Source organism: Carettochelys insculpta, chromosome 1 (assembly GCF_033958435.1).
Source record: "Carettochelys insculpta isolate YL-2023 chromosome 1, ASM3395843v1, whole genome shotgun sequence".
Taxonomy (NCBI): Eukaryota; Metazoa; Chordata; order Testudines; family Carettochelyidae; genus Carettochelys; species Carettochelys insculpta.
This window is the reverse complement of record NC_134137.1, coordinates 327998597-328023621: the sequence shown is the minus strand read 5'-3', so window position 1 is coordinate 328023621 and position 25025 is coordinate 327998597. Positions and strand designations below refer to the sequence as shown.

Sequence of the window (25025 nt, the reverse complement as noted above, 5' to 3'; positions counted from 1 at the left end):
AACCACCATTCCAGAGGACTTATGATGATGAGTTCTGCTGAATAATGATCTAAAGCAGAGCAGACCTATGCATGTTCATTTTCATTATGCCACAATGAAATACCAGCAGCAGAAAGTTGATTTTCCCTTTAGGTGGTTTGAGTTCTGTAGTTTCTGCACTGGAGTTTTGCTCTTTTAAGATTTCTACAAGCATGTTCCACACCTCATTCCTTTAAGATTTTGGAAGGCACTTCTGAGTCTTAAGTCAAATGATGTAGCTCTTGGTCGAAATCTCACTTTTGCCTTCTTTATGTTCTGTGAAATCTTCAGTGAAAGTGTTCTTAAAACGAACATGTGCTTAGTCATCATATGAGACTCCTATAATATGAAATATATGGCAGAATGCAAGTATAACAGTCCAGGACACCTACAGTTCTCTCCCAAAGAGTTCAATTGCAAATGTAATTTACATATCATTTTTCACATGCATCATCAACATGGAAGTATTTCCTCTGGAATGGTGTTCAAAGCGTATTAATGTTTCATGTATCTGACACACAAATACCTTGCAATCCTGGCTAAAATAGCGTATCCTATCAGTTCCACATGGGTTGTTTCAATTTAAGTTTGACCAAACAGACCAAAGTCCGCCAACTGTACTGTCACCTGAGCAGAGAATGGGAGGCCACATGAGGAATGTGCTAGGTCTCTCTGCGCCTTTAAGTCTGCCTCCCATTTACACATTGCATACCACATAAGTACATATGCTCCCACTGAGTTTCCAATGCTAAAGTTGGGTTTAAGGTAAGAGGTCGCCCTCCAGATGCACCAGATCAGAGTGGACTCTCGCCAGCTGCGAAATTGGGACAAAATGAAAAAAGGCTAAGCCTCATCTTCCTGTAACAATGTTGTGTGAAACTCAGACAGTTGCAGCTCCATCAGTTGTGGTACCTACTAGCTGCTGTTGAAATCACAAATTGGCACTATCTTGTCACAGAAGAATGGGGCAAATATTCTTTCTCTTCAGATTTGATGACTAATTCTTGCCATTAACATGCTAACAGGCACCACTTATGTCCTGTCTGTGTAATGATAGGTAACCTGAAATGTCAAAGCAAAGAAACATCCAGAACAAGTGCCCTGCATTACACACAAAAAAGTAGTAGGGCCATGGTGCAAAGGGAGAAGAGTGTTTTCCAAGTAACTGATGGCAGTTTATATTGCATATAGGAAATGGACAGCCAGCCCAGAGACTGAAACAATACAAATCAGCCTGTCCTCCTGCTGCCTTACAGCAAGGATTGCAAAGATGGCAAAACAATCCTATCTGTGTGCTAACTACCTTTGAGGGTGGATACACAATTGCATTTCCCATGCATGCATGGACTCAGTATTACAAGAGAGAGCAAGTTTATTTTAGATTATCCCAAAGACCTTGAAGCCTAGAGAACACCGATTTCAGGGGTGTTTTCACATCACTTTATAGTTAATCCATCTTTAAACTTTTAACCTAATTGTTTTCTTCATTAGGATTTTATCTCCTTTGGCTCTGGAGAGCCACCAGCTAGCAAGTTCCATTCCTTTGTGCTTTATCACAACAACAGTCCCAGATGGGCTGAGCTGCTGAAGCTTCCTGTTCCTGTGGATAAATTCAGGGGAGCACACATCCGCTTTGAATTCCGGCATTGTTCTAGTAAGTTTTATCCATGATTTATTGCAGTGCTTTGTGTTACAGTTGCATTAAACATATTGAATTACATAACGTCAAAAGAGAGAGCGACTTAGAGTAAGTATGTTTTACCTATATAGCTTCATGACAGAGGTTTCCAGGTTTTGCACTCTGTGTTGTTGAAACAGGAAAAAAAAAATCCTTGTATAAATTGATTTTGTACAGTTTAAAGATCTTGATATCATTTATTTCTACTACTACTACTACTACTACTATTAAATGGAGAAATGCAGTATGAAGGGTGGAACAAGAACACAAATTTAAGAAATGCAAAATCTAATTCCAGAATTTATTTGAAGAATTGCACAATGATATTTATTTGCGTTTACTCATAGGCTGTCTACACTAGCAAGTTCTTTCAGAAAAGCACGCCCTTTTTTTGAAACAAGTGGAACGTCCACACTCAAAATGCTCTCTTTTGATCTGAAATCAGAAAGAATGCGGCACTTTTTCCAGCAGCTTTCTTCCTTTCCCAGATGAGGAAGCGTGCCTTTTTCCGAAAGAGTCTTTCAAAAAAAAAAAAGTATGTGTAGATGCTCTGGGTGGCCCTTTTTTTCCCCAAAAGAGCAGTCCTCATGGCACCGGATTTTTCGATCCCTGGACTGTTCTTTCAAAAGAGCAGGATCTGTGTGGCCCCAGTCTATCGAGAGTGGACTGATCTTTCAATCTGCTTTTTTGTGCATGGACACACTGTCAAAAGAAGTTTTCTGAAGAGATCTTCTGGCAGAACTTCTTTCACAAGATTGCTGTCGTGTAAACACAGCAGTAGTGTATCCAGAATTTTTTTTTAAAGAAATGGACATTTTCTGACTTTTTGGTTTTCAAATCATATGGGAAATAATGATATAAAAAGCTCTTTAGGGCTAAAATATAAAGCATATGCACAATTCTGAATATTTTGAGTTGCAAAGCTCGTGTGGATCTCAACTTCCCTAGAGCTCAGACTGTTGGGTTGAAGGTTTTGATTTGGGCCCATCTGCAGTAAATACATTACATGAAGGAAGTTTCAAGTTCATCATGTATTCTCAAAGGAGACTACAAATTGATATCTCAGAAAATCTCTTTGGCTTATTTTAGTAAGCATTTGGAATTAGGTATCTCTTTACAGAAAAATAACACACTCGTTATCTTAGGAAGGGGATTTACTTCAGAAGCAAACGTGAAAAGAGACATGAAGTACACTGGTGCTCACTGGATGCAAATGGCTGCAAATATACATATTCTCATGTTGAATTATTCTCAGTTGCTCTGTTTAAGGGTTTTCCTTCCCCACAATGGTTAGCGTAAGTAGTTCAACTCAGGTTACTCCACTTGAACTAGCCTGCTCAAGTGAGATCAACCATACTGCAAAATAACTCAGAAGCTACACAGAGGCTATGTCTACACTTGCCTGCTTCTTCAAAGGGGACATGGTAATCAGGGTGACGGGAGATTACTAATGAGGTGCTGCGACGCATGTGCTACTTCGAGCTGCTGCTACTCCCCAAGGAAGTAAGCCCATGGCTACATGGTGTATCGGCACTTCAATATTTGACACTTCAAAGTTGCCTCGAGGGAGAATTTGCTTATTGAAGTGCTGCATATGCAACAACACTTCATTAGTAATCACCCATCACCCTGATTACCATGCCCCCTTTGAAGACATAGCTAGAGTGTAAAATGACTGAATTAGCAGTTGATGGGTTGTTGTAATGGGAGATGCTGTGTCCCTCTAGCACTATAATCAGTGTCAGGGGCTCTCAATCTTCAGTACTGCTCCCTTACTCCTGCTGACAGGCCTTCTAGCTGAAGTTTAAGGAACCACTTAACTCAAACGAGATTTTTGCATGTGCATAGGAGTTGGGTTGGGACAAAACTCAGTTTATACCTCAAGCTGTCAGTGCAGTAAAGAAAAATGCTACAACATGCAGTATGAGCCTAAGTCCAGAATGTGAGTATTTTTATTTACATTCGTGTTTCAGCAAAAGAAAAGGGTGAGAAGAAGTTGTTTGGCTTTTCTTTCGTTCCCCTGATGCAGGAAAATGGGAGGACATTGCCAGATGGCACTCATGAACTCATTGTGCACAAGGTAATTCTGGCCAGAAATCATTCTGTGGTGATTCTTTTGAAAACTACTCCAAATACCTTGAGGCATTAAACAAGTCAAGGCTGCATTGGTGGCAAATAAGTGATAATCTTACTGTTAACATGTTCTCACAGAATTATACTGAGCTTATGTTCTGTTTATAACTTCAGGTGAACATGGTTATGTATTTCAGCGCAGCATATATTATGAAGTCACAGTATCTAAGAATGTAGATTTAGAGAAAATGCATAAAGAATTCCATAAGGCCAAAAATTGTCGCAATGTAAAAATGGTAGCCACTCTTTCAGTATATCTGATCAGGCGACCCCCTCTCAGGGCCTGTTATATGGCAGACCAGCTCCAGAATGACATCTCTGAATTTTTTTCATTCAAGCTTGCATCCAAGAACTATATCTGTATTGAGATCGACTTTGGCATACTCATCATAAATAAAATAACTTCTAGTGTGTCGATGCTGCTCTACTGGGGGAAAAAAAAAGCTGCACAGAATGATTAATGTTTAACACCAGATGTGTGCGTGCTATCTAAACAGACACATCCAGTGAAGATTCTCCCATATATAACAAGAGTTACTGATGAAAGCTCTTGTGTATGAAAACTTTCTTGTTATGCTGATATGCAAGCTTAAAAGTATTTCTGACTTTGCCATTTGGAAACTAATCATTTTTAATTGAGCAACAGGCAGACTCGTCTTTGTCAATAGATGAGCCTGCTCTGGAGCCAGTCAGTAGCTGAGAAGCCTGGAGATGGACTTACTGGAGAGAACACACAAAGAATTAATAAAACTTGTAAATGCTTTTTTGTTGTGTAAGACTCTAGTATCAGTAATATACTAGATGTTTAAGTATGTTTACAAAATACCATGGTTTAAAACAGGGTTTCCCAAACTTTATATCTTTGGGACCTGGCTTTTTTCCATACTTTTTTGCAGCCCAAAAATATACATATATATTTTTAAAAAAAAAGAAAAATTAATACATTTTCACTCTTTATTGTCTATTCACAATAATAATATTACATAGCAATAATTTTTATATTTTCTTAGGACCAGTATTTTTTTTTCCAAGGACCAGTACTGGGCCACAGACCACACTTTGGGAAACGCTGGTTTAAAACATCTGGTTGTCAGTTCTTCTGCTGTTTCTCTGTGTATTTATAATGAAGATCTAATCTTTACACATGTGTTATTTTTATAAATATTTAAACATCTTTAAGAGACCTGTCTCCTAGCTTTATAATTTATTGAGTGCTTTTTATGTTCATTAATTTAAGTTGGGTGTTTTGAAAGGTGCTTGATTAAAGATTGTAGGGTATCTATGTAAAATAATGCAGGCAGTAACAAAGACAACCACACATTTTATGTATAATTATTTTTAAAACTAAAACATAGTTTGTAACAGATTTGGCTGGTTGCAAGGCAGTTTGGGTGAGAGCCTCCATGGGTGAAAATTGTTGTCATTCCATTGACATCAACAGAGCTACCACAATTTGCACAAAATGAGTTCTATGTTTTTATTCACTGCAATGATTTTAACTTGGTTATTTTCACAGTGTGAAGAAAACACAAACATTCAGGATTCTAGTCGCTACCTCAAACTCCCCTTTTCAAAGGGAATTCTCCTAGGGAATAACAACCAAGCAATAAAAACCACTAAAGAGTCTTTTTGGATTACATCTTTTCTGTGCTCCACTAAGCTCACGCAAAATGGTAGGATGATATGTTGATTATTTAAACATGATGAATTCAAGTCAATTTGATGGGTGGTCTTTTTAACACCAGGCGAGTACTAAAGCACTTGAGATATAACATAAAAGAGAGATGTGTTCTGTTTGGAGATTGTAAAAACAGTATTTTTCCTTAATTTTGATGACTATATGGATACAAATGGTACATGATTACCCAGCGATTTTTATGCTGTTCAAAGATTGTTTGTAAATGAACTTAATACTTGAATCGCGTATGTTATTTTTAGACTCCATCGTCCAAACCCAAATCTCTTAATCTGTTTGTTTTGCCTTTTTTAAAATATGAAATGCTTATTGTAGGCTTCAGAATAAAGTAGTTTTCATTTGATTAGATGGATATTGCTTTTCTGGTGCAGCATTGCTTTTTCCCTCTTTAAGTCAAGGATCATTTGGCAAATTATGAGTAATGAACATAACCTTGTACTCTTAATAGTGTTGTGACTATTTAATCTATGATGAAGGACACAGGTAGATTTGTATTTATATTTTTTCAGTATATTGCATTAAACTCTTGGCTTGGTTCCGCTACTAAAATTATAATTCATTATAGCAACCACCAGATCTTTTTTTTTCTCATAAATATTCTTTGTGTACACTTGAGTCTATTCTTAGGTATCCTCATTTGTTTTTATGTTTGCGTTTTGGGTTTTTGGCATTTTTTTTCCTTGTTTGTTTTTGTTTTGAGTACCCTAAAGCAATTCATTATTTTTTCACCACTTCATTTTGATGTTGAGTTTCTTTATGCAATAGATGTTCACTTGTTTGACCTCAACACAATGTTGCTGGAATCCCAGCATGCAGGTTGAGAACTTAGGACAAGGGTGGATTTCAGCTTGACCTTGCAGGAGAAACAGTTCTCTGGATCATAGTTTTTTAGGTTAATCTGCAAATCTGCCATTTATAAGAATTTGTGATTTCACTTGAGTCTCCTTGCAGCACCTTCATCAATGCTTTTGTAAGGTGTTGGAGGCAATTTTGCCATTCATCTTGGTGTCACATCAAGTACCAGAAAAGGCTCTCTTGTTTTATAGTCAGCAATTTGAAGAAGAAAATGGTGATGTGGTGTTCTTGGCAAAGCTTACATTATTAATCAGGTTTGAGTATTTACTGTCGTCATGATTTGTACAATGTACTCCATTTTAAAACTTTACATATTTGTCCTTTGCATAATTGACATTACTATGGATTTGTGCTAGTCTGTGTGCTTACCATAGAGAATATTGCAAAGATATAAAATGGCAATCACTACAGCTTCTAATCAGTGTTATTTTTAAATTTTCATGATGCTATGAGTCAGTATTTTCTCCAAGTACAACTTCGTGTGAACAATTAAGGAAAATAGTTGTACGCTCTTTTCAATGTCTGTGTTAATTCTGTATTTCCGTAATGTTAATCTCAGAATAATAAATATTATTCAATAAGATATTTGCCTTGAGATGATATTAAGAAAGAGACCTGGGACTTTATTCTGCCCCAGTTGAAGGCACCGATTCAGAAACGTTCCTAAATAAGGATGCCTAACACAGAGGTGTCCGTGTTAGTCTGTATTCTAAGAAAACAAAACAGCAGCCATGTAGCACTTTTAAGACTAATAAAATGAAAGTACTTGAAGCCAATGGGGTTTAAGTACATGCTGAATTGTTTTCTAGATTCAGAAATCCATAGACATTTTGTGGTTTACTTTGGAGAGCCTTGCAGTCTGTTGACTTATTTTACAGTCTAGGAACTTTTTCCCATTAATCATGAAGATACTAGACTTCCTAAACAAAAAGGCAGTCCAGTAGCACTTTAAAGACTAACAAAATAATTTTTTAGGTGGTGAGCTTTCGTGGGACAGGCCCGTCTGTCCCACAAAAGCTCACCGCCTAATAAACTATTTTGTTAGTCTTTTAAGTGCTACTCGACTGCCTTTTTGTTCTGATAGAATATATACTAACATGGCTATCCCTCTGTAACTAGATTTCCTAAAGTTACCAACACTGCCATTTTACTGTAGGCTGTGTGAAAGTGGCAACATAAATTGTAACAAATGTTAATCTATTTCAGCTCTAAATGAGTTCACAGTTGTTTCAGCAACTCTTTATGGAGTGGAGTATGTTTATGCCAATAGTCAGGCTCCTAGTTAATTTCAAAACTTCTCTCCCCCAAGGAACTTCTTTGGGGAGGTTCCCTCCCCTCATTCTGAACAAACAAAAATTGCCAGAACATTGCATGCTTAGGATAGGAATGCAATAGATGTGGATGTGTGGTCGTGTGAACATTGACTCTACTGGGATTCTACATATTTATTAAAAAACAGTGTACAAAATTTAAAGTATACATAGGTGCTGATTTGTTCGTTTTTCAAAGCTATGAGAGACACAAAAGAGCCGAGAGATAAAGCAGAAGAGGACATTCTAACCAGTGGGTCTGCCTTTAGTACTGTTGCTCACTATCCTTTGAAATTAGCACAGAGAAGCAAGCAGCTACTCCACAGTGAAAGGGCATATGATATTAGTGTGTGTGTATTTCAAGTGATGGATGTCTCTTTAATATTAGTCTAGTCATATTCTGACGCCATTTGAGACCAGATGATAATTAATAAGCAATAGTCCAAGTCCATTTAACAAGAGTGACTATACCTAGGGGATGCTGGAAATCCCAGAACTGAACTTTTCAGAAAATTTTACATACTATATGTACAAATTTCCTATTCTGCTTTCTAGACTAGTAGGCGACATGACTTTCCCTCACAAGAAAACTTTAGTATTTATTGGAGAAGGATAGAAATTTAATCCAAAATACTGACAGCAAACCTTTGGTTGTGGGAGTTTTTAACTCAATAAGTTAGATGAAAACCATTGCCATCATGCTAAATGGGTTATTTTTTAAACTGTCAAAGCATTTCGTGTTTAAAGAGTAGGCCTGTGAAATGTGAGTGTCTTTCCTCTTGAGTGCAGTTTTTTTCACTACCATTAACTTCCCCTCGCCCCCATTTCAAACCTCCATTTTCCTGAAGGGTTTGTTATATTCTCATTTCTCTGTTGAGAACTATTTCATTTTCTGGTTTCTCTTGACATATGGAAATGTTTCTTTTTTCCCTGTCACCTTAGGTTCTCATACCTTATCTTGTTCTTGTATTCATTTCATTTCATTCATACTTGAACTAATCCCGAGCAGTATCCCAGTTGTATTTTTCATCTGAAATTATTTCTTTGAAGTGAACATGCTCGAGTTGCATTTTTAATCCTCAGTAAATCTTTCTTAATGATAATCTACTCTCCACCCATTTAGTTCCTTCAGAAAAAAGTGAAAATAAACATTTTTTCTAGTATGTCTTTAGCCAGTCTCACTACTTGGTGAGTCAAAGAATCAAGTTACATTGTGAGTTGCACCATCCAGAAGTTGCAGTTCATCAAATATATATGGTGTACAGTTGCTTTATGAAGAAAGGAGTAAAGAGAGAATTGCAGTCTGACACTGGCTCTTATACCCATACAGAGTTCCACTGAAATCTACATGGGGGCTTAAGTGTCCACCTGCATGGATCTCTGCCTCACCCCCAGCTTGAAGTGGTTTCCATTATATATACAGTTTCCCATTAGGTCTAGAGTCTCTCAGCGCACTCCTCACCTGCAATTATTTCCAACACCCCAGCCCTTCTTTGGAGTGGGGCTCTGAGGCTGGCCTTCATCAAGCATGATCACTTTGTCAAGTATTTAGAATTATTAATGGTGCAATTAGGGTGTGCGCTGGATATTTCAAGTTGTGGGTGAACTAGTTGGCCAAACCATGTCACTTTCTGCAGGTCATAGGCAGTTCTTTTATGAAATGATGAAAGCTCAGTTTCCATATGTGGGTTGCAAAGAAAGAATTTTAAAACCAAAAGTGCTGGCATTCTTTCAGCTTTAATCTTCAGTATGTTTTTGGCAGGGGATATGCTTGACCTTCTTAAGTGGAGAACCCACCCGGACAAAATAGCAGGCTGCCTCACAAAACTGAAAGAAATTGATGGTTCAGAAATAGTAAAGGTATATATCACTGCTGGTTTCCTTTGGAATTAACAAATGTAAGGAAAAAAAATTCTGTATGTCTTACAAAGATGTACATTTGATAATAAAGTATTTTAATTCTTCCTCCACTTAGTTTCTTCAAGACACACTGGACACTTTATTTGGCATTTTAGATGAAAATTCCCAAAAATATGGGTCAAAAGTATTTGATTCTTTGGTAAGTTGTCCTCCATGATTATATATAACCATTCTAACAAGACGGCTACTCAGTGGGGAGGGATAGCTCAGTGGTTTGAGCATTGCCCTGCTAAACCCAGAGCTGTGAGTTCATCCCTTGAGGAGGCCATTTAGGGATTGGAGCAAATAAATATTAGGGGTGGTGCTTGGTCCTGCCAAGAGGGCAAGGGACTGGACTAGATGACGTGTAGGGGTCCCTTCTAGTTCTAGGAGAAGCATATCTCCAATTATTACTTTAAAAGGGGGAGGGATAGGTCAGTGTTTTGAGCACTGGTCTGCTAAACCCAGGCTTCTGAGCTCAATCCTTGAGGAGGCCATTTAGGGATTGGGGCACATAGATGTCAGGGAAAAATATTAGGGGGAGGGATCACTCAGTAGTTTGAGCATTGGCCTGCTAAACCCAGGGGTGAGAGTTTAATCCTTGAGGAGGCCATTTAGGGATTGGGGCAAATAGATGTCAGGGATGGGGCTTGGTCCTGCCCAGAGGGGACTGGACTAGATGACCTCCAAAGGTTCCTTCCAGTTCTAGAAGATTTATAGCTCCAACTATACACATAATTCTGAAATAAGACTGTAATGCTTTTTAAAAATGCAGGAAATGCATTCTTTTCCCATTTTTCTTTAGGTTCACATAATAAATTTGCTGCAGGACAGCAAGTTTCATCATTTTAAGCCAGTAATGGACACTTACATTGAAAGTCATTTTGCAGGTGCACTTGCATACAGGTAAGGTCCTGACTTTTTCTAATTGTTTTGAGTTTTGACAGCTACAGTAAACCCTTTAAGTGCACAATTTCGAGTTGTGCTTAACTCTCATTAACACTCCCCCACAGCCTAGCTCAACAACCCCCGGCGCCACTCAACACCTGCGCCTGGCTCTGCCTCACCGCTGACTCCCATGCCCAGCTCTGGCTCCAGCTCACCACCCCTCTGCATACAGCTCTGGCTCAACCCCATCCCCCATGCGTGGCTCTGGCTCAACTCCCTCGCCCTGGTTCAACCCCACCCTCGTGTGCAGCTTCAGCTCAACCCCATGTGCACTGCTCTGGCTCAACACCCCTGCATGTGACTCCAGTTCAACCCCCCCCACCCTGGTTCAAATCCTCCATGACTCAGCTCACCACCCTAGCACTTCTCCAGCTCACCACCACCCCCATATGGCTCTAGCTCAACCCCAGCCCCGGTTCAACCACCCACCCCTCCACGCGGCTCTAGCTCAACCCCACCCCCAGCCCTGGTTCAACCACCCTTCCCACATGCAGCTCCAGCTCAACTCCACCCCCACCTCCCTTGCAGCCCTAACCCACCCCAGGCTTAACCCTCCCCAGCTGCCCCTCCAATCCCAGGACTTACCTTTCAAAAGGAGCTCCAGGTGCTCCTGCTGCTTCCCAGGCTGCAGAACGTGCATTCTGCCAGGTAAAAAAGCCCCCCCACCCATGTGAAATTCCAGTTACTCAAGGGTGCCTGGGAACTCAACCCTTGCATAAATTGAGGCACTACTGTGTAGGTACTAAGCAGGACCATCCACAAAGTTTAATTAGTACATGTGACTTAACGTGACTTAAACCCTTGCTCTCTGAGTGGAGCATAGGTCATCTACAAGTTTCCTCCACTACACTCTGTCTTGGGACAAAATTTCTAGCTGACTCCAGGAGTACCCCAGTTGTTGTCCTTCGGTCTTAGTTTATCTTTTCTACGTTGTCCGAGGTCTGTCTTTTTTGCATTTTCATTGTGGGTTCCATTCAAGAGCTTGACAGACTATTCTGGATATTGGTTTTCTGAGAGTGTGACCTAGCCATCCCCACTTTCTTCTCTTGATTTGAACATCAAATTATTCTTTTCCTGCTCTGTTCCAAAGCTCATCATTTGTGACCAAGTCTTGCCATTTGATGTGGAGGATGTATCTCAGGCATCTGTTTATGAATGCCTGTAGCTTGTGATTTTGAAGACTTTTTCGTATGCCAGGTCTTACAACCATACAAGAGCACAATCTTCACAACTGTGTTGAAGAGCCACAGTTTCATCTTCATATGAGGGGACAAAGAGTCTTGAATACAACTGTTGCTTTCCCTATCCTGGCATTGATATCCTTGTCTCTTCCCCCTTTTCTCCCCATAATACTCTGTAAGTAGGTGAACTGCTCCACGTTTTCCAGGTCATCTCCTTCCAACGTGTTGATGTTGCTGTTGTAGGACTGGTTGATCGTCACTGTATTGGTCTTTTCCTCGTTAATGCTCAGTCCAACGACTGAGGCAGTTTTGTCTAGTGTTGTGACCTTTTCTTCCATGCTTTCATGTCGGGGTGAAAGGCGAGCCATTGATGGCCGTCTGTTGTCCTGCTCGTAATCCAGTCCACTGTGATTAAGAACAGGGAGGGTGACAATAGGCACCCTTGTTGCACTCCAGAGAGTATGCTAAGGAGTCTGTCAAAAAACATTATGAACAACTTGTTAGGTTGAGGGTTCATACATTGAACGAATCAGGTTAATAATTTTGGATGGGGTGCCACAGTGTTTCAGCAGTTTCCATAAAGTGTCTCAATCAGTGCTGTGAAAGGCTTTTTCGAAGACTATGAAGGTTCTGTATGGTAGGGAGTTCCACTCAAGTGACTGTTCTGTGATCACTCTGAGAGTTGCTATTTGGGCAGTACAAGATCTCCTGCTTTGGAAGATGGCCTGTTCTTCCCTGAGCTGTCTATCGATTTCTGACTTGAGTCTTTCCAAGAGAATCCTGTTGAATACCTTTCCTGGAGCAGACAATAACATGATGCCCCTCCAGTTTTCGCAGTCCTTCAGGTTGTCTTTCTTTGGAACTGGATAAGGTAGCCATGTTTCCAATCTTGTGGGATCTTTTCAAGTTCCCAAATAGATTATACATCATTTTGGCTGATGTCACAGTACCTGCCTTGATTGTTTCTGCAGGAATGTTGTCTGGATCAGGTTCTTTTCTGCTTTTCATATGGGCAATAGCTTTTATGATTTACTCTTGTACATCTGTTGCTGTTAATCTGCAGAGGTATATCTGCAGGTGGTAACTCCTGAGGTTCCATGGGTGCAGGACCATTCAGTAGCTCTTCAAAGTATTCCTTCCATCTATGGAGCTACTCACTTGGGTTTGTTAGACACACCCCTGCTTATCCCGGACTGGATGATCCACTAGGTGTGACCATGACAGAGCTAGCTTCCATGTGATGTCATACAGCTCTTTCAAGTCTCCATCCTGCAGCTTGTTCCACTTGTGCAAGGTTTTCCACAAAAATGTTCTTATCCCATTTTACAGCCTTTTAAACTTCTCTGTTAGCTTCAGAATACAGTGTCTGAGCTTCTACCTTGGCTGCTCTTGTCTTACTGTTGTTGACTGCTGCTTTTCAGTCCTTCCTTTCATTCACTTTTCTCAGTTTCTGCTGTGATCCATTCCTCTTGATACCTTGTCCTCTTTTCCAATGTTTTATCGCAGGTCTCTTTCCAAGCTGTCTTGGTGTGTTTCCAAATTTGTTCCGCAGTAGCATCTTTTGTGATGAGGTTTGTCAGAATTGCATGTCTGCTGGACAGCTGCACTTGGAAACCAACTCTTGTGTCTATATCCTTCAGATGCTCCATATTTAATTTCAGTCCCAACTTGGTTGTGTTTGTGGTGTACCTCTTGGGCTTGAACTTGAGTTTTATGATGAGCAAATGGTGGTTTGAACCTCCATCTGCTGCTCTTCTGGCACGGGCATCCTGCGTCGGTTTTCTGAAAGAACTGCTGATACAGATGTGATCAATCAGGTTTTCTGACTGGTGGTCCTGTGTAGCCCAAGTTACCTTATAGATTCTTTTGTGTGGAAAAAATCTACCACCTATTGCCAGTCCATTAAGGAACAAAAGTCACTCCATTTTCATTCATGTTGCCTAGCCCTTCTTTTCCCATAGTCTCATCTCTGCCTGTATTAATGCTTCCAGTTTTCGCATTGAAGTTGCCCACCAAAGTCAACACATTCTTCTTTGCTTTCTGGTTCACAACACGTTGTATTTTCTCGCAGAAGTCTGCTTTTGGTGCATAACATTGAACAATCAGTACCTTTCACACTTTGGTGTAGAATCCGGCTCTGATGATGCATGATCATACTGCTGTCAACTCCATTAAAGCACTAGATGCCTCTCTTGATAACATCAAGACCATGCCTTCTGTGTGCTGTGCTCCCTCTTCTTCATGTCCTGAGTAGATGTTATCTGTGTTCACTCTCCACACTATCTTTGCTGTCTTCCCCACTTGATATGTGGTCCAGACGTTCCATGTACCAAAATGGGTGGCTCACCTGTTTGAGAGAAGGGTCATCTATGGGGCAGCTTCCTTTCGGCTTTCCCTACCATGCTTCATATTCAATCTGTGTGGATTGCCAACTTCTCCCAAGACTTGTGTAGCTGTAGGGTTCTCTGTAGATGTTTGTCTGTATCTTTTTTTTTTTTTTTTTTTAACAGATAGGGTTGTTAATCCTAAACCAACTCCTCTTATCTCATATAAGGATTGAATTTAATTTTTTTATATTGTAATCTCTAAAATGAAGTCCAATAACAGCCAATATAATTTTAAATGACCAGACCAAACTCCCTTCAGTTCTAATATTGGATTAAGAACTAGATTTTTAATAGTCTTCTATCTTGAATTTGAGCATAATGGGTGAAAACCAGATATTGATCTTTGCTTTGAAAATGAAGTACAAGTAATTAAGTAAACTGTATTTGTCTTTTGGTAACTTGCCACCATCCAGGCTGTCTCTACACTTGCATTCCTCTTTTGAAAGAGGTATGCAAATGAGGTAAATTGAAAGTGCAGATGAGGTACAAATTTGCATACCTGATACCTCATTTGCATATTCTTATTTCAAAATAGCTTCTTTCAAAAGAAGAAAACCAGTGTAGATGCTGCTCTTTTGAAAGTAAACCCCATCTTCCAAAGAATCTTTTTTTATGGAAAGAAGGTTTCTTTGGAAGATGGGGTTTACTTTTGAAAGAGCAATGTCTACACTGTTTTTTTTTTCTTTCGAAAGAAGCTATTTTGAAATAAGAATATGCAAAGGAGGTGTCAGGTATGTAAATTTGTACATCATTTGCATTTTCAATTTCTCATTTGCATACCTCTCTCAAAAGATGAATGCAAGTGTAGACACAGCCCCTATAGCAAGGTAGACCTTGAAACTAGAGCCAATTGTAATTTGAAATTTCAAAATGTTGGTAAAAGTTTTACAAAACATTCTATGTATTTCCCACCTTTCTACTCCCCTAAATCAGATCAGCTTAAAAGCCACTTCTTCCTGAAACATTACCAGTGCTGATCTTACCAGTGGTGTTCTTTTGTTCAGATCCGTCTGAAATGAGACATTTGGTGTCTGAGTGTTTTGGACTGTAATTTCTGATATTCATTACTCACTTCATAATGACCCACAGCCACATGAAGAATGTTATATGGGTACATAACTATTTAGATCAGGAAGTGAAGATAATGGTGCTAATCCTGCAAAGACTTATACACGTTTGCATTTATGCCCTGAAAAGTCCTATTGACTTAAATGGAACAACCTACAGTACTTAAATTTAAGGACATGCACAAGTCTTGCAGAATCAGGGCCTTGTACTACATCCTGGTGAAGAGTATCAGAATGCAAGTATCCAAGCTGGAATGCTGGGCCAGAATGTGATGGATCATAGTCCTAGGACACTGAAATATATCATGGGATTATTAATGACTGTGAATGGTTAGGAAGACATTTCTTTTGCATCTAATCTAAGAGAGACTGCTTCCAGCAGTGTAGTACCCGCCTCAGTCATAGTGTTCTACTGCCTCTGAGTATACAGTACTGCATACTGACTCATGAACATCACGTATTTCCATACTCTGCTTAGTTGTTGTTCATTTGCTAACTTAGGCTAAGGTTTATTGTGCAGCAGCTTTCTGGTTTAGGGATGTGAACTGCCACCTGTTCCCCCAAGTACAGCAAGTTACAGTGCTGAAAAGCATCAGTGTAAACAGGTTCTCAGCACTTCAAGTTATTCCCCTTGTGGAGGCAGTTTACAGAGGACTGGGAAAGCTCTCTCTCCCAGTGCTCCTGCCTTGGATAAGCTTACACTTTAAAAGTGGCTGCACTTTAATTTTAGAACTGTAGACCGAGCCTATGTACTGCTCAGGTCTAATCCTGCTTCATTTTAGTGATCTAATGAGATCATAGTCTGAAGTCACATGACTACAGGGAGACCCAGACACTATTATAAACTAAAATGATTTGCTCTTATGCATTAAATGAATATTTTCATCTTTACCAAAAGTCATTTGTTTATACATAATACTACAGTCAAATTGTTCTTTAGCAATCAGATGGTTTTGCAGCAAATCTACAGTTAAGTAAAAGCTTATCCCTGTAATTATGAACAATAGGTTGTCTCCACAAGCTGAGTAAACATAGTTGCTGGAACAAGACACCTTGTGTTACAGAAGCATTTTTGTGTTTATTTTATTTTATTAAAGCTACTTGTTCACATATCAAATCCTAAATTACTATAGTCCATATTAAGAAAGTAGTTAAATAATGATTTCTATGCTTCTGAAATATAATCATTTCTTTTTTATGTTCTAGAGATCTAATAAAAGTACTTAAGTGGTATGTTGATCGAGTAACTGACATGGAGATACAAGAACATATCCATGAAGTGCTAAAGGTAATAGAAACCATCATAGACAATAACGTAACTGAGCAGTGCATTTATATAGCAATACGAGTTGAACCTCTCTCATCCATCACTCTCGGGACCTGACCGGTGCCGGATGAGAGAATTTGCCAGAAAATAGGAGGTCAGTGTTTTCCAGCACATTGTCAACACTTCCACTGCTTACTGAGCTCTTAGAAAACATTTAGGGGTAAATTACAGCTGAATAACAGCACAGAACACTAAAAGCCAGGACTGGTGGCTGTAAGCAAACTGTATGAGACCACATGAAACTTGGCCACACCCGTGAAAAGTGGTTGTCCAACTAACTAAAATCCTGACTGATTACGATATTGCCAGACGAGAGAGTTTTGGATTAGAGAGGTTCAACCTGTACTGATTTATACCACTTGCATTCACATGCATTGTAGTTTTGAGCAGTAGGATTACAATTCCTGTTCAATGCACTTGCATACCTATTTAGTATAATCAGTCAGTTTTTCCACCCCTCTGAAACTCAGGAAGTGAGGATTTACTTGTTGATTGTAACGTGTGTGGTGGCTGCCTTTCTGAAACCTTATGGAGATTACGTAAATAGTAAACTGTCGGTGATAAAATAGCAAGTCTACAGTGATCAGATGTAGCATATTAATGGGACAATTTTTGTGTCCCAAGTGGTGTGTGTTGAAACTGGGAGGTTTGGCTTTGTTTTACTCAAATCAACCAACCATCAGTCACCCTCGCTGCTGCAATTTCTTCACCTTTTTCATTCATTTCCCTCCTCACTTGAAGCTGTTTGTATAAGGTCTCACCTCTTACTTGAAACTGAATATTTTGTTATATCATCAATCTACTTAATATATACTCTAGCCATTTGCAACTTCAGGTCAGCTGGTTTTGTCACTGATGTTGCCTCATTCTCTAGTTATCATTAGGAAGAAATTATTTTTGTTTAAGTGGGAAACTAAGTAACTGAATTTCCCAGTCTTGCATGCTTTGATGAACTAATGCTCCCTGGTATATATCATTAAAGGAAAATGAGTAAATAAAATTGAAACATCTTATTAAAAGATTGCAGTACATCACTACTAATAAAATTAAAAACACTTCAGAATTAAGTGGCATGTTCGGTGTACTGACAAGTGCTATATGTTTGGATTACAAAATTTTGCTGTTTCATATTTATTAATTTTAAGCAAGAATTATTTACGTATTATGCAGGGTCTTTGTCTTTTGCCATTTGTAGGCACTAGAATATATCTTTAAATATATAGTTCAATCTCGGAGGCTGTTCTCACTTGCCACTGGTGGACAAAATGAGGAGGAATTCCGCTGCTGTATTCAGGAACTCCTTATGTCAATACGATTTTTCCTTTCTCAAGAGAGCAAAGGGGCCAGTGCTTTATCTCAGTCACAAGTAAGTATCAAGTTGATTGATATGATGATCAAAAATCAGTGGGAAAATAGACATGGGTGGATTATCCAGATGGTCAAATCGATGTTTGTAGTACATTGATAGTTCCAATTTAAGCTTAGTAGTAACAGAGAGGAAGCCGTGCTAGTCTATACACTATCGAAACAAAAAGCAGTCAAGTAGCACTTTAAAGACTAGCAAAATAGTTTATTAGGTGAGCTTTCGTGGGACAGACCCACTTCTTCAGACCATAGCCAGACCAGAACAGACTCAATATTTAAGGCACTTACTGTTTTTGGTTCTCTGTGCCTTAAATATTGAGTCTGTTCTGGTCTGGCTATGGTCTGAAGAAGTGGGTCTGTCCCACGAAAGCTCACCTAATAAACTATTTTGCTAGTCTTTAAAGTGCTACTTGACTGCTTTTTGTTTTGACAATTTAAGCTTGCACCAGTTCTGGCTTACAGCGGAGTGTTTTTCTAAACCCCCAATGTCTGAATAGCAGTATTAGGGTTGCCAGCATGTTTGTTTTGAATTGAAAAGAGATTTTATTCTGTTAATACTTGCTTTGGTGGTGAAAAGAAATCATAACAGCAAAACTGAAATTGAATGGTGTCTCCACATAATTTTGGGCATTCAATACTGCAGCATTGTGCGGCTGTGTAAGCACCTTAGAACCTGACCTCTTGAAACCACCCCCCTCAACATTTCTCATTTTTAAAAATTTAATATAATAATCTTTTTAATGTGCACAATATGCTGTGATCAATTTCTTAAGTCATACTGGGGGTCATGTTAAAAATTGACCAGTGCAAAAGACAGTGGTCAACAAACATAGGGAACAATTCTATAAATCCAAAATTTGATATTATGAACAGAGAGCTCTCCCTTTGGGAGGAAACACTGGTCCCTGGGAACCTTAAAAGAAATAATTGAATGCATCCCCAGCCCTTTCCAGGTCAGATTCCCATGATAAAAAATTTATTTCTTAGATAATGACCTTTTGTGGGTAAGAAAGCTCATTAGCTAATAAATAAATTTGTTCGTCTTTAAGGTGCTACAGGACTGCTTGTTGTTTGTAGGGGGACCATCTGCCCATTTTAGCAGGGACTGTCCCTTTTTTAGCTCCCTGGAGACGGTCCCAAATATTTTTAAAAGACAGGTTAATTTTCCTATATGTTGCAAAGCAGGGACCTGAATTTTAAAGAGACAGCAAGATGAGGACAAGGTAGGTACTTATGTAGAGCAATAACCATTTAATTGGAAGTATATATATTTTTAATTTTTACCTATTTTTGTTACAGAAATGCAGTATATGGTTTAAATTTTTGTACTGCATAGCTCTGATGGATTCCCATTGACCTCATTTAACTTCAAGCAATTTTACCAGGTGTCTCGTATTTCACATAGGGAAATGTGGTCACCCCAGTTATTTGTGAAGCTGCAGACTAACATGGCTACCTCTCTGAGTCTATTTCCCATGATAGTTCATTCCTTTAAGTTGTAAAGAAAACTATATTTCAGAAAAAGACAGAATCAGTAGGAAAAGAGCAGAAAGATGATTAGGCTAAATTCTTCCATCAGAGCTCATATGAGCTATTTATTTGGGTTATGTGGGGCAGAATTGTGCAAATGAGCACCTCTGGGATTCTTGCACATCCCAAGTGATGTTTTAACCCTTTGGCCAAGTTTGTTTTCCACTGTGGTGGCAATATTAGAAGAAAATGAGTGATTTTATTTCAATGAGCTTGAGTCAGAAGAGCAGGAGAAAACACATTATAATTTCTCACTAGCTTTACATAACAACTTTTTTTCTTTCTTTCCCTGTTATTTCTTGTTTGTCTTCCAAACCCATTTTTTTCTCCAGTGAATTACTAGCTCTATTTTTAGATGTCTAAAGTTACTTGATAGGTCCAGTGCTGTTTCCATGCAAAACAAACTCTTTTTAAATACTTGAAAAAATGAGAGAGATGTATATTCCTTACATACAGGAGCCTCAGAGTCACATATCTGTGGTGTCTGCCAGTTTCTGTTGTCCTTGTGAGCAGATCATCTTTTCTCATTTATGGCTTGTGAGAAGTAATACATTGTCTATAGTCAAGGGCCAGGTATTTTATTTAATAAAAGTTGGGACATTCATGAGAGAGGAAAAACAAAAGAACCTAAAATAATCTGCTGAATCATGCTCTAAAAGAATGATAAATATATATCTTTATGTGTGAGTTACATGACGATCTTACTTCTGAAAATCTAATTGATCTGAATGTTGTATCACATTTTATAACTTGAAATTGAAACATGAAAATGGATTTACCTGACTGCTAAAAATGGATGATGCTCTTGATCATTCTGTAAATACTAAAAATGCCAAGAGTGTTTCACTGTACATTATTACTAGGTCTATGTCTACACTAGACATAGAAGTTGACTGCTGATACACAATTTTAGCTACATCAGTTGTGTAGCTAAAATCAGTTTATCCACAGTCAACTCCATGTCTGTCCAAATGGGAGAAGATTGCTGGGAGTATTTTTCCCTTCAACCTTCCTTATTCCTCACCTCTTGCAAGGAGTACAGGGGTTGATGTTGGCCCCTGGGAGAGCCATTACACACATGTATGAAATGAAACCCCAGAAGATCAACCTTGAGTGGGTTGATCTTCCACTGTAGTGTGGCTCTAGCCTAGCATGGAGTGGTGCCCTCATGGCATGGTATAATATTTAATTATATTTTTAACCTTCTTCTTTAGGCAGTGTTTCTCAGCTCCTTCCCAGCTGTGTACTCTGAGCTGCTGAAGCTCTTTGATGTGCGAGAAGTGGCAAACTTGGTTCATGATACTCTAGGCAGCTTGCCGACTATCATGCATGTGGATGAATCCCTTCAAGCAGTTAAACTGCACTGCATTGGTAAAACAGTGGAAAGTCAACTGTACGCTAATCCAGGTGAGGTGATAGCCTCTTGAGCTGCCTGCAGTTAGAAAATCTTTAATGACATCATGCACAGCTCAGTAGACCCAGGGGAAAAGCCCAGTTTCATAGTCCTGTTTCTTGAGAGTTATAATTCCTAAAACATTGTTTTGCAAAGTCATTTACACTTAAAAGCTTTCTGTTTTACATGTTATGATTACAGTTATAAAGCCTGAGACTGCGAATGGGTAGTGCTACCCAGGTATGGGCATGTGAAATTTTTGTTACATGTTTAGCTCAAAAACCATACCACTCTGCTAATGTCTTTTTGTGAAAGTTACAAACCAGGTTCTTCGAATGTTTGCTTATATCCATTCCACATTGGGGGAGGGGGTGTTTGCCACATAATCCAGTGCTGAAAGTTATTCCCTCAGTAGTTTCCATAGGGGAGCAGCTCTGGTGACTCCTGGTGTGGTGCCCTCATGGTGTAGTACAATGGGTGCCATGTACTCCCTCCACCCTCAGTTCCTTCTTGCCACTAGTGGTGGTGCACAGAATGTTCGTTGCTCTGGCATTGCTTAGGCTTTGTTCAGAGAAACTTTGTAAATAGTTCTAAAGTTAGTCCCTTAGTGGTACTTAGAGTGTTAGTCCTGCCTGGGACTTCCCCAGGATTTAAACCCAGCAATCGCTATAACCATCCCATGCCCCTCAGCGACCTGCATAGTAGCTGTCTTAGCCACCTGAGTGAAAGGCACATAAGCAACAAATGTCACATTGATAAGTTCTTCAAGCTGAGGCCTAAGAAAGAGTGAGAAATTACATAAGAACATAAGAATGGCCATACTGGGTCAGACCAAAGGTCCATCCAGCCCAGTATCCCGTCTGGCGACAGTGGCCAATGCCAAGTGCCTCAGAGAAGAAGAACAAAAGGCAATGATCAAGTGATTTATCTCCTGCCATCCATCTCCTGCCCTTGTACTGAAGGCTAGGGCACCATACTTTACCCCTGGCTAATAGCCATTTATGGAGCTAACCTGCAAAAATTTATCGAGCTCTTTTTTAAACCCTAATAGAGTCCTGGCCTTCACAGCCTCCTCCGGCAAGGAGTTCCACAGGTTGACTGTGTGCTGTGTGAAGAAAAATTTCCTTTTATTAGTTTTGAACCTACTACCCATCAATTTCATTTGGTGTCCCCTAGTTCTTGTATTATGGGAAAAGGTAAATAATTTTTCTATATTCGCTTTCTCCACACCATTCATGATTTTATATACCTCTATCATATCGCCCCTCAATCACCTCTTTTCCAGACTGAAAAGTCCCAGTTTCTCTAGCCTCTCCCCATATGGGACCCGTTCCAAACCCCTAATCATCTTAGTCTCCCTTTTCTGAACCTTTTCTAATGCCAATATATCTCTTTTGAGGTGAGGAGACCACATCTGCACGCAGTACTCAAGATATGGGCGTACCATAGTTTTATATAGGGGAAGTATGATATCTTTTGTCTGATTATCTATCCCTTTTTTAATAATTCCTAACATCCTGTTTGCTTTACTAACTGCTGCTGCACACTGCGTGGATGTCTTCAGAGAACTATCCACTATAACTCCAAGATCCCTTTCCTGATCTGTCGTAACTAAATTTGACCCCATCATGTTGTACGTGTAATTTGGGTTATTTTTCCAATGTGCATTACCTTACACTTACCCACATTAAATTTCATTTGCCATTTTGCTGCCCTATCACTCAGTTTGCTGAGATCTTTTTGTAGTTCTTCACAATCCCTTTTGGTTTTGACTGTCCTGAACAACTTGGTGTCATCTGCAAACTTTGCCACCTCACTGCTTACCTCATTTTCTAGACATAGAAAATCAGACATAGAGTGCTTCTGATGGTGTCATCACTTACTCCAGCCCTAGATTTGGCACCAAGCCACCTCAGCAGTCTGATTTGGCAGCCAGCACCGCAGTGTCTCTGTGTAGTTCTGGTGCTGTGAATGAGTCAGCACCAGTTGTCATCCATGCTTCCAGCCAAGAAGGTTATTTAGACTTGCAGGGTTCAATCTCGCACTCTCTGTAAGGGGAAGGACAGGGCTGGGGCTGAGCCAAGATCCATGTTGGGCAGCTCATCTCCCCATATGGGGAGTCAGGCCCCCTGCTCATGCTGAGCAGTGCAGCCCATCCCATTCCTTGCCTGGAATCCTGGACACAGAGGAAGGCATCTGTCAGCTTCAGAAGCCCTCAGTGCCTGAAACTCTTTAGGCTGTGCAATGTAGCCCATCATTCTTGGTGCCCTCCACACTGGCTGCAGCAGTGACCAGACCTAGTGGTAAACCTGCCTTAGGACACTTTCATCCTTCCTCACCCCCGTGGCACTGGTCACCCACCAGAAGCCGACACACTTTGGACTTAGGGAAGAGCAGTCACAGCAGAGCCCTGTCCAGTCACCAAAGGGACTCCAGACAGATTTTGCCATTCACCTGGTGCAGGCTGTCAGGTATACTTCTGATTAGGAGGGTCAGGACCAACCCATTGTACCACTAGACCAATGTTACAATTCCTGGGAACATTCCAAGGAGAGGGACATCACCAGTACCAGGAGGTCTCCCTGGCAGCTGGCCTGCAATAGCTTTTGCAGTGCACGGCGCGATCGTTGGGTTTCCATAGCAGATTCACGAAATGCCGTATGTCACCAAGGAGACACTACTCCTTCAGATACGACCAAGGACACCACCACGTGCAAAACCACTACTCCAGTAGATCCTGGTCTGATATATTAGGTCTGGTATAGAGCAGGACTCAATCTCGCCATGACAGCCTGCCAGGTCTCTGTGCCATCTATGTTGTCAGCACCAAACTGCTCTCCCAACCTGCCCACTCAGTGTCAAGTGTTTCATCAAAAACGATGAGAAATCCTGTGGCACCTTATAGACTAACAGATTTTTTGGAGCATAAGCTTTCGTGGGCAAAGACTCACTTTGTCACATGCAGCTGATGAAGCGGGTCTTGCCCACGAAAACTTATGCTCCAAAATATTTGTTAGTCTGTAAGGTGCCACAGGACTTCTTGGTTTTGTGGATACAGACTGACACTGTTACCCCTCTGATAAGTGTTTCAGATAAGCCAATGGCCTTGACATCCCGGCCCCCACCGGTGCGTGAAGCATGAGAGGAGGCCATCCTCCCCATCCACGTCCATGTGGTTGAAGGGGGTAAAACTACTAGATCGCCAGTCAGAACTGTAGCCTCCATAGTACCAGCTTCTTTTTTGTAATTGCTGGATAAAGCTATCAAGGAGGCCGCTGTTCCTCATGATTTTGCTACGGTGCCCTAAGAACTGTTGAAGAGGGTTACCTCCAATCTGTCTTTGATGTCCAGGCCTGGTTTATGAATGAATGATGAATATCAAGTTACATGGGCTGAAAGACTCACCTCCAGCACTTAAAATCATGGTTCTTTATGCATTGGCCCCAGAGCATAAGCAGTTTAAACTGCAATCAGCTTAGGGACAAGGGAGTCAGCCTCAGGTAGATCTTCTGTGTAAGAAGTGGAATGGACCTGAGCAACATATCTCAAAAAGTATGTTACAAGAACAAGTAACTGGTTTTTTTAATCGTAATTGAAATGTGTTACAGTATAATTCTCACACATCCACAGAAGAGTTTTGTCTCTGTAAGCATTGCAGACTGATGACATGTGATTGTCCATTGCTGTACACCTCTAGTTTTATGCTGTTGTCTCCATCTAAAGCAATGGAGTCACAGCATCATGAAACTGTAGTTAACTACCTACATGTGTTGTGTCAGGGTAGCTATGTAATAGATGCATCAAAAAGATTTGCAGGAAGGGCTGACTTGACACGGGAAGCAATACTTTGTGAGACTAGAATGCAATTGTTTCCCTGTTCCCAATGTACAAGAAGAAACTATAGTATGAAAACAACAAGAAGTCCTGTGGCACCTTATAGACTAACAGATATTTTGGAGCATAAGCTTTCGTGGGCAAAGGTGCATGTGACAAAATGGGTCTTTGCCCACGAAAGCTTATGCTCCAAAATATCTGTTGGCCTATAAGGTGCCACAGGACTTCTTGCTGTTCTCGAAGATACAGGCTAACACTGCTACCTCTCTGATATAGTGTGAAAGTGGCCAGCTCCGAGAGTCTGGTCGTTGGCAGCCCCATTGCATTTCATTTGCCATTTTGTGCCCAACCACCCAGTTGTCAGACCCCTTTGTAACTCTCTGCAGTCTGCTTTGCACTTAATT

The 25025-nt window shown here is 40.1% G+C and overlaps 1 protein-coding gene across 4 annotated transcripts in view; it reads left to right on the top strand.

Moving 5' to 3' along the window:
• The window catches only part of DOCK4 (dedicator of cytokinesis 4), a 381443-nt gene that overhangs the window by 229242 nt on the left and 127176 nt on the right, over positions 1-25025 (top strand). For all 4 annotated transcript variants that reach the window (XR_012648259.1, XM_075014636.1, XM_075014626.1 and 1 more), the window contains 9 exons: positions 1510-1672; positions 3670-3776; positions 5346-5502; positions 9453-9550; positions 9666-9749; positions 10395-10495; positions 16379-16460; positions 17695-17865; positions 20609-20801. Coding sequence is in view for 3 of the 4 variants with exons in the window: in XM_075014636.1 (XP_074870737.1) it covers positions 1510-1672; positions 3670-3776; positions 5346-5502; positions 9453-9550; positions 9666-9749; positions 10395-10495; positions 16379-16460; positions 17695-17865; positions 20609-20801 (1156 nt within the window). In the remaining variant the exon portion in view is untranslated. The remainder of the gene's footprint in view (positions 1-1509; positions 1673-3669; positions 3777-5345; positions 5503-9452; positions 9551-9665; positions 9750-10394; positions 10496-16378; positions 16461-17694; positions 17866-20608; positions 20802-25025) is intronic.